The sequence below is a fragment of the Pseudorasbora parva genome, chromosome 8 (genome assembly GCF_024679245.1).
Source record: "Pseudorasbora parva isolate DD20220531a chromosome 8, ASM2467924v1, whole genome shotgun sequence".
NCBI lineage: Eukaryota > Metazoa > Chordata > Actinopteri > Cypriniformes > Gobionidae > Pseudorasbora > Pseudorasbora parva.
The window spans coordinates 8572842-8583720 of record NC_090179.1 but is presented as its reverse complement, the minus strand read 5'-3'; the positions used below and the strand labels follow the sequence as shown (position 1 = coordinate 8583720).

At 36.4% G+C, this 10879-nt stretch overlaps 1 protein-coding gene across 1 annotated transcript in view; it reads left to right on the top strand.

The window, feature by feature from the left end:
- The first annotated feature begins 413 nt into the window (after nt 1-413).
- Nucleotides 414-10879, top strand: part of cul3b (cullin 3b) — a 61481-nt gene continuing 51015 nt past the window's right edge. Inside the window, exons 1-3 of the mRNA XM_067450037.1 lie at nt 414-665; nt 3152-3349; nt 8441-8554. Of these exons, the coding sequence (XP_067306138.1) occupies nt 603-665; nt 3152-3349; nt 8441-8554 (375 nt within the window). The 5' untranslated portion in view covers nt 414-602. The remainder of the gene's footprint in view (nt 666-3151; nt 3350-8440; nt 8555-10879) is intronic.

Below are 10879 nucleotides of genomic sequence, written 5' to 3'. Positions count from 1 at the left end.
ATCAACTGGTTACTGACATTCTTCAAAATATCTTCTTTTGTGTTCAGCAGAAGAAAGAAACTCAGGTTGAAGGAGAGTAAATTAACATTTTCATTTTAGGGTGAACTTAAATGGCTAAATTAAGACATGCTAAATTGTAAAGGAGGTTTCGATTTGCATAGCAAATAGGTGTGCAGTTCCCCAGCCTCTCTAATTAGACAAATGTCAAGCGCCTCCTTGAGGAAAGCAACTTCGTGACTTTTTGAGTTATTAGCCAATAACATTTACTTAATCTTATACAGTTATGAATTAGTTACAAGTTTTTAAAATATCGAGAGCTAACTATATTTAACGGGCTCTGTAATATATTTAAGAATCTTTAAATATGATGTATAAGATCTCGCGTGAGTTATCGGCATTGAGAATCCGTGAGATTTGCGCGTCCGCCATCTCTTGGAGCCAGAAAGTGTCTGAACGTGAAGCGGTTGTCAACAAGTCCGAAGAGTTAGACTCGTGAAGAAGGTCAAGTGGGGGCTCAGCGCTGCCTCAGTATCCGTGTTCCCCGTCTTATGTCAGAGAAGACTTTCATGTGAAAGGAGACAACGGCGGGGAATAAGCCAGACATGTCAAATCTTAGCAAAGGGGGCACTAAAAAAGACACCAAGATGAGGATACGAGCCTTTCCTGTGAGTATGAGCGCTCAGAGCGGGCGAGACAATCGCTCGAGCTTCGGGGATTCAAGTAGCCAGGCCTATGTGGACAAATCCCTTTACACTGCCTCGATATTTATCCAAATCTCACAAATAATCAAGTAACCATCATGAGAGGGGTGTCAGTTTGATCTAGGTTTAGAAGCACTTGCGTTGTTGTTTTTGTTGTTGTCATTTTGACCAGAAAACAAAACATAAGCCACCGAGTCTATTAGCTGGCTAACCTGTCTTACAGCAGTAAATAATAATAAATAAATGCGCGATGACCCAAATGCAAACATTTTACTGCAGCGTTTCCTTTAGTGAGCATATACACTCACCTGTACATGTGTGTTAAACACGAGTTTAAGAGATGTGTTCTAGTAATGTTTGTGGCAGGTTGATTTGTCTATGATAACTTTTTCCATCATGTATCGTTTGCTTGTTTGTCACAAATGCTCATATGATACGACACGTTTTAAGTGAGCGTTTTATTATTGTCAGAGAAGAAACACGAATGCTGCAAAGTGTGTGATGTTTACAGTTGGCTTAGACTAAGTAGTTAATATACTGTAAAACCAAAATAAACTGTTATTGACGAGCATTATTGTCCTGAATCGCATCTGTTGTTTTGAAAAACGGAGTATTTAGTTTATATTTTATTAAAAATAACACATGGGTATAACTAACTAAGGTCTGCACGATTATGAAAAAAAAATCATAATTGTCGATTATTCCCTTGACATTGTAATTGCGATTTTATTAATTATGATTATCACAATTCACATTGAAGTCACAATGAAGTTTTCAGTATGCCATTGTTTGTAACGACTACAACAACTATATTGTTATATCAAAATAAACAAGCTGAAAACACTTCCTGAAAAACTTTTATTGATTTTCTATAACATTAAGCCTCATGTCAAGTATACATTGGTTTTGGTTCTTCATTTAAATAATAATAATAAAAAGTTAAAATATGCATGGTATTACAATGTTGTACTAAAACTAAAATTGAGACAATGGAACAATTGAGAGAGAGAAAACAAAAACAAAAAAAACATCTCACACACAGAATAATGTAAGTGGCCTATTTTATTTTGTTTGTGTGGTAATTGTGCCTTTGAACGTTTACATAATTGTGGCATCCATAATTGTAACCACAATTACAGATTTGATTAATTGTGCACTGTGCAGCATTAAAAATTGAGAAAACTCCCCCTAATCCCACTATGGCCAAAGACTATGAATATCGTATGGTATGAGTGTCTTAACACATAGTCCCCTGGTTTCACAAACAAGGGTTAAGCTAGTCCCAGGCTAAAAGGCGTGTTTGAGCGGCTTTAACTGAAAACAACTTGCACTGACATAACTTAAAATAAGCCTGTTTGTGAAACCAGGCCAGTACATTTTGTCCAATCAATCAAATACATTGATACTATATTTTTTCTTAGAACTAACTTTTCTGAGCCATCGACTGCTGTTGACAGTTTGCCTAAAGTTCACACAGGTGTCCTAGAAGACCATAGGTGTAGTCAGTGTATCATATTATTCACTGTGGTGGACATAATTCCATGGACCAGAACCAGACAATGGCACAGTCATTTTGTCTTTTTGTGAAATGTTTTGCTTGAGAAGGGTGTTTGCATTGTCTGTTTTTAAGAAACATGCACTTGGTCGGTTATCTTATGTAGCCTAATGCAATCACAATCACACATTTGTTTACGTCAAGTTAAGTTTAAAATATAAGTTTACAGAGTTTTAGTTTCAGTACTACATTAAACTCGTATACAGCTCAGGAAAAAAAATCAAGAGACAATTTAACATTGATTTCTCAATGTGAAGTGGTCTCTTAATTTATTCCAGAGCTGTATCATTTTTTGTGTATGTTTAATAATGTAATTGGAGAATATTTTTGGGTCCTGATAATGCCAAATGTCTTATGTTACCAGTAAAAAGTGGCCTACATTATTTTAAATATATCTAATTAGTAGAGTGCAAGCATATTCGTCTGAAATAATTCAGTATTTTCAGCTTCAAAATCATTACTATTTTTATTCTGGTGTCACCATTGTCCTGTCCTATTAATTTTCAAACCCATTTTAATTAACAGTGCATTTTATTTTGTTAACCTTTTACCATATGTGTTTGAGTTATAAATAAACTTGCCTATTGTATCTTGAGTTAAATATCATGGTGTGTATCAAATCTTGACATGTTACACCCCAACTAATTTAGGTTAGATTGATAAATCTATTTCCAATTAAAGGTTATGCTGAGCCATAGTAATAGAAATGTACTGCTTCTGTAAGCCCTTATGTCCTGATGCTAGGTTGCTTTGCATGAAAAAGAGTGCTTAAAATTTTTATTTGTGCAACGTTCATCACGCTATTTTCAAACAGCTGACAGCATCATGACATGCATCACCTTTTCTCCCTTAATGGTTCCACACTTCTCTCTATTTCATCTCCACCCTTTTACAGATGACCATGGATGAGAAATATGTCAACAACATCTGGGACCTCTTGAAAAATGCTATTCAGGAGATCCAGAGGAAAAACAACAGTGGGCTGAGCTTCGAGGAGCTCTACAGGAACGCCTACACCATGGTACTACACAAACATGGAGAGAAGCTCTATACAGGCTTGAGGGAGGTGGTCACAGAACATCTTATCAACAAAGTAAGAGCCATATGTCTCTATCTTTCCTCTTTTCCACCCTGAGGGTGCTGGGGTCTAATCTGCAAGGTCGAAATAGGGGTGAAATATGATGCTTTTAAAGAAATATCATAGTATCATGCACACTATCAGCTCAGTTCTGGGCTTCCGTCTTAACATACTGAACAACTCAATGTACATTCACATCACATGTTAGCACAGAGGTACGGGGAACTGCACTTCACAAAAGTTCATTATTTGCATGCGCTTTAAAACATTGCCGGTGAAGCATTTAATTCTCGTGCTGATGCTCTGTTCTAACATGCACTTTTCTGAGCACATATACCCGAAGCACACAGGTGCTAAAAGCCTGTCAAGCAGCTTTGACATCAGATATCTTTCTAGTTTTATTGCGCTAATACTGTCAAATACACACAAGGTTTACATTTGAACATAATTAAACATAAACAAAGTTGGTGGTTATGTCTAAAGTGAAAGTAAACATTTAATAGAAATCCCGATGCATGTCTGTATTAGATGTGTGCAGGTCTTAGTGACAGCAGCTAATAGGAAACATGCATGCAGGTCATGTTTCCGCTTGTCCTTAAAGGGATAGTTCACCCAAAAATGTAACTTCTGTCATTATTTACTCACTCTAATAGGGTTTTGCGGTATGACGATATATACAGATGGACTATTGTTACACATACAATCAAAAAAGTTAAGTGAAGACGCAAGTGAAAGTGATCTGGCTTCAGGGCTTGCCCGTTGTCAGAGACACCACGCAGCTCGGTGCTCTCTGTGTCACAGAAAACAGTTTGCGAGCACTGAAGTGCCATGTTTTCCATATTGATGTTACCGAATGGTGTACAGTCACTTGAATGTTCGAACTGGCAAACCTTTAAACACATACACTGACTTTAATTTTTACTGCTTTAATTTCTTTGCGTGTGTCTGAGTTTACCAGTCCGTGTTGCGTGCATGCCGCTGACTGGACAGGGCGGGGTCACATGAATACACGCTGTAGTATGTTTTTAAAGGCAACGCAGTATGTTTTACAGGATTAAAAGCCGAAACAACCGACATGGGAAAATGACATCAGTTTTAGGTTGTGAATTACTTTTGGTTACTTTTTGATTAATCGCCCAGCCCTACATCAAAAATGCAACAAAAAAAAATTAACCGCATAGTAAAACGTTAGCACAGGCACTGTGTCTTTGGTCACTTGCAAAATAATAAAACCAACATTATTAAGGATCGTAATAGGACGTTTTTGCCATAAGTCCAACCCTAGTTTAAAATTGTGACTATTTTGGTTGCATATGCTCCCCGAATTTAATCTGTGCCACCGCAAACTATATTTGGGAGCATTTGTGGGAGTGCAAGTAGTTGTTGCGCCCCGTTTAATTTCTTTACAAATCATTCACTTTGATACTATATATTTTCTCAGAACTAACTTTTCTGAGCCATCGACTGCTGTTGACAGTTTGCCTAAAGTTCACACAGGTGTGACACATTATGTGCCTGCTGAGCTGATACAGTGACTGGTCCATCTTTCTGTCACACAACCAATTGAACTTAATCTTTGTTCTTAACTTCAAAGCAGTTTTTAGTTTGGTTAATTTTAGTCGTCAATCACTCCCTTTCACTATGTTGTCACATGACCGAAAGCTAACTACTGTAGAGTGCAAAATGTTAAAGGGTTCACCCAAAAATGAAATGTATGACTTTAATGACTTCGTAACACAGTTTAAGATATTTTATATTTAGTCCGACAGCGTAAATTAACTGATGTCACATATGGACTACATTGATGTTTTTATTCCCTTTCTGGACATGGACAGTATAGTGTGCCTACACTTAGATACACTGTCAGACTAAATATAAAATATCTTAAACTGTGTTCTGAAGATGAACGGAGGTCTTACGGGTGTGGAACAACATTGGGGGAGGAGTTAATGACGTAAATATTTTATTTTTGGGTGAACTAACCCTTTAAGAGCTTTAAGGGAGAAGATGAACAGAATACCGTTCACATATCACCTACCAGCACTTGATTCCTCCTGGTTAACTACTTCACTAAAATGCTCCAACACAGTGCTTTTTTAAATTTCTTTTAGTTTGTATTTTATTCTCCTTTTTGAAATTTCTCTTGGATCTGTTTTGCATCTACTGCTGCTGAAACAAGTGACCCTGCAACTGTGTAGCTTGATGAGAGTCTGTGTATTAGTGTAGTGTTGTCAAAAATATTGATATTTCGATATGTATCGATACTGGAATATCTGAAATGATACGATTCTCAGTTTTTACAGTATCGATACCAGCTGCTCTCTCCTCTCCGACTGAAAGCGAGCTTACACACACCGGCATATTCTCACTCAGCCCGGTTAACCTCTGAGCACGGCGAACGCGCGTTCTGCTGGACTTTTTCCTCATGACAGTGTGTTAGTGTTAGTGTGTGATCGGTCTGAATTTCGCGCGGGATTGCACATAAATTAATTCTACTAATCCCCGCAGATTTCGTGCTCACATCTGAAGCGCACACACATAGTCTACCGTAATAAAGCCGCCTTTGACATGATACAAGTGCAAACATTTGCTTCTTTTTCCAGCTTATTATTGGTCAAACACACTCAAGAATTATCAGTGCACATATGGAAGAGTATTAACGTAAACACAGTCGCAAACAGTTCAGGAAGAACGAGTAACAGGAACAGTGTTTAGGATCCATGCGTCCGTTAGTCTTAAAGGGACAGCAGTCATTTGTTATTCAAACTACAAAAAGACAAACGATCACACTCTTGACTGATCAACTTGTGTAACTTTAATAGTTTCATCTGTACGCTAGGGCTGGGCGATATGGAGCAAAAAATATATCTCGATATATTTTGCTATATCTCGATATACGATATATATCTCGATATCTTTACAGGAAAAATAACCCCCTAAAAACTACAGCAAAAACAAATATGCCAAATACCACAAATTGAAGTGCAAAGAGGTAGTCAAGTGCTTTTGCGACATTTAAAAAAAAAAACTCCCTGATTACATAAATAATAATAATATAACTGTAAAAGAAAAAAAATAATATTGCCTTCTTTTCATTTATTTCATGCTTTCAAAAGATGAATCAAAGACTCCCTTTTTTACAGTTAAAGTAAACAGTAAGCATTTTGCAGAAAGATGGGGGCATGACTGAGATATAAATAAACTGATTTTGTCATAAAACCATTTCCTGTTAAATTTGTATCAAAATTCAAACAGTGATATTTGTCATGAGTTTGACAAAATTCAAACTCATCATGCAGATAATGTAGGCTACACATGAGCTGAATTTCACTTCTTTTCCAGTTACAGAACGAAATATGAATGTCAGAAGGTAGGCTATATGATTATATGATACAGTACAACTTACAGAAGAGCACCGCGTGTCTCAGGACACCCGTGATGTCGCGTTTTTCCCTCTTGGTTAAAACGTGAATAGACCTATTCATCATAATCCCGTGATAAAGCTGACAAAATAATAATAGTAATGATATTGCAATACTTTTTAAATGTTTTCAAATGATATGCGACCATTTTGACATTTTCTCGCACCAGTAGTGTCAATCACCTGACTGTGGGTGAAACGTGCGATTTGAACTATGATGAACATTAATATTTCTTTATGAATTTTAGCAAGCAGTTGTGTTAGAAGGAAAACATGGTCTCTAAACTGAGTCCTGAACAACGCGCGCGCTTGTCAACATGATAACTAATCCTCACCTGGTTGTGGAAGCAGCCGTGTTCAATGAGACAACACGCGAGGGGAGGGGGAACAAAAGCAAGAGGCGGGAGGCGCGCGAGGCTCCGCGAGCACAACACAGAGAAGGCAAACAAGCAAAGTGGCGGAATCAGAATTAAATATAAACAATATATCGATATATACGATATGTCCAAATCCTTATCGAGCTGAAAAAATATCTCGATATATTTTAAATATCGAGATATCGCCCACCCCTACTGTACGCTATTGATTTTTTTACAAAGAACATTATCCAATGTTGTTTTAAATGTAATTACTTTGTTTCTTATCTGAATGTTAGACCTACCTGAAAAAATAAAGCAGTCTATTTAATTTGTATCTTCTATTATATTGCATTTATTTGTGCTATTGTTTGTAATCTGTTTATTTGTTCTTATTTTATTACTGTTTACTCGTCTTTTTAAATTCAATTTACCATTCGAAATCAAGCTTTCTTGTGCTGTGTAAGCTATTGCAACACAATTACCCATTGTAAAAAATACATTGAGTTAGCAAAAATTTGTGAGATAATTTTAATAGTAATTGATCAATAATTGTTCAAATCAAAACGATGCCCAACCCTAAGGAACATGCTGGCCACATGAATTTTTAGTAAAAAATAACAATGAATAATAACATGTTCTATTGTCATATTAAGCATCTTATCTTTTTTTTTTTTTTTTAACTGTGGTATCGATTTAGTATCGATATATCAATATTTTAGTCTGGTATCGTATTGAAGTCATAATTTTGGTATCGTGACAACACTATATTAGTGACTGACGAAAACTTTAATTTTACAACATAATGTTGGAATAATTTCTGTATATTTTTAGTTACGTATTTTGAATATCCTGTAGAAAATATATACATCAATAATTATTCATACTTACAGGTTGTGATTCTGAGGAGCAATCTGGTCCAAGTTAAGAGCAAGTGTTTTGTGAATTTAGTGTTGAACGCTGAGATTTGAGAAGCAGTCGTCAGTAAAATAATGTTTGAGGGCTGGTCAAGTTGTCATAGTTGGTCATTATGCAAATGTTTTTTCTAGTTACGTGTGAAAGTTGTGCTTTAGGATTCAAAATATAAACAACTTGTTTAGTTGGTTCAGAGTCGTCTTTCTTTTGGGAGACAGTTTGATTTATTGTGCACTTTACAACTTTGCAGAATGTTTTCATTCACGGACAGCTTTATTACCCACTGCATGAAAGGGAATATTTGAATTATAGGGGCACTTTAACAATTACACTAAGTTGGATTTCTGCTTCTTGCCTTGATGAATTAACAGGTTGTTTATCCTTTCCTTATATCCATTTTTTGTTCTTTAAAAGGTACGTGAGGATGTGTTAAACTCCCTGAATAACAACTTTCTGCAAACACTGAATCAAGCCTGGAATGACCACCAGACGGCTATGGTGATGATCAGAGACATCTTGATGTATATGGTGGGTCCTTATAGCAATCTTTTTTTTGTATTTTGTTCGATTTTTGTGTTTGTACATCTCTTTGTGAATGGTAGCTTATTACAGGGCTTAATTTTCTGCCGTTCGATTCTTTTAGAGATTTCCCCGTCACGGTGCTTTGTGTGCGACCATTGTAACAGTGCTGTAAACAAGGGGGAAAAAAGTATTTAAAAAGAACACAAAAAACACTTTAATCTAGGAGTGTCCCCAACTAAGGATTTACACATTTGAATCAGAATTGTTGAATCTATAGTCGACTGATAGTCGAATCATCAATGTGTGTGTGTGAAGGGGTTGGGAGGGGCTTGACACTAGTCAGAAGGAAGGTAAAACTATTTTTATTTCCCTTTACACACTGCACACAGAAACAAATTTAATAAAGCGACCAAAACTGCCTGCCTGCCAACTGACAGACGAGCTGACAATGGCTTTCTTATTTAGGTTTAAATTAAAGGTAATGTGGATAAACATTCGTAAAACGTTTTCTCATAACACTTTAAAGCTGCAATCGAACTACAGAACATCACACAAATATATAAAAGAACATTTTGATAAATATACCTAAAAAAAAATACCAGTACGTATATTGACGATTTGAGGGAAATATAAAATACATTTAATATAAAACCTTGAAATGGTGCTCTGTGACACGGCAGAATTTTAAACAACTTCCTGAGTCGCCGCGGACAAGCCCCAAATGCCGCTGCCGGTGTGTGTACATTTATTGAAAACGTGTTCGAATTTTAAAGGCAGTGCCGCGCCACGTCTTAAATATTGGGAAAAATGGTATGATCCTGGTTTCATAGTTTCATAACACCCGCGAAGATTCGGCTCTGAGATCGGCAGTGGTGTGTAATGAAATGGAATGTAACGAAGTACAAATACTTCCTTACTTTACTTAAGTACATTTTTCACGTATCTGTACTTTACTAAAGTAGAATCAATAGTGCATACTTTTTACTTTTACTTCGTTACATTTTGCTGCAAATATTTTACTTTCTACTCCACATTTCTACAATGTTCCGTTACATTTTCTGATCAGTTTCAGGGCTCGAGATTAAGGCTTGTTCGGATAATAAATGAATAATGATTTATAATGTATAATGAACTGATGGTTGCGCAGCTTGCACTGTTGACAATCCTGCAGCCTCTCGTGGAATAATGAAAACAAACCAATGCCGCTCATACAGAGAAACTCAGTAACATGCTGCAGTAAATATTCAGCATGTAAAGGTAACAACCCTATAGCGTTATTCTAATTTAATTTATTGATCAAATTTAAGAATATAAAAGGAAAGCTGAAGCATATCCTATATTTAAGATTAATCCTCATAAATATGAAGATTTAAATACATCAAAGCTGGTGAAAATGTTTCTTCTGAACATTGATATTTAACTGCAGATCGCCCTGATATTGTGAGTCAGAATGTAAACTGGGCAACAGATGATACACACAATTAGTCTGCATCAACCCAAAAACAAATTGAATTAAAACGCCAATGTTTTATTCTGTTTTAATTATTAGAATATAGACATTGAGAATAAATTGTTATACAAGTACTTTTAATACTTAAAGTACATTTAAAATCAAGTACTTTTTTACTTTTACTTAAGTAGGATTGTTGTTGTAGTACTTCTACTTTTACTAAAGTAAATATGGCTCTGGTTATTTGTACTTTTACTTGAGTACTGAGATTCAGTACTTCCTCCACCACTGGAGATTGGTGGTCGAATCCAGCTCCGCATATCGATGCATGGAATCTTCGACTATTCGGCGTCACCCCTACTGTAATCCATCAGTTACTCTCATGAACAAGATAAAAAATGTGCCTCTGTGCTTCTCCTCAATTAACACAAAATCAGCCATTGCATTGTTTTGGTCTCTTCATTTTTTTGAGTGTAAAATGGTTACTAAGGACTTAGTTTCAATGCATACAGGGCTTGGCTGAGAAAATAACCCCAAAATGTGTTGGTATCAGTTCGCAAGTTCGCCTACCAATGGTTTGAGAGGAACACAGCTTTCACTCTTACGGCCGTTTCACACTGCAAGCGTGAGCAGTGCATGAGCTGCACGTCAGCGTAACTACACCGTCACTGCAGCTGCAGACGCGCAAGAGTATTCACACTGGAAGCGTTTGTACAGCGTCACAGCAAAGAGCACAGGGCACAGCACAGGTGGGATATGGGTAAAGTTAGGGACAGGTGTGGTGATGTGGGTCAGTTTAAGGGTAGGGTTAGGTGTAAGGGAAGTGCCAACTGTGTAATTACAAATGTAACAACAGAAATTAATTACAGATGTAATTACAT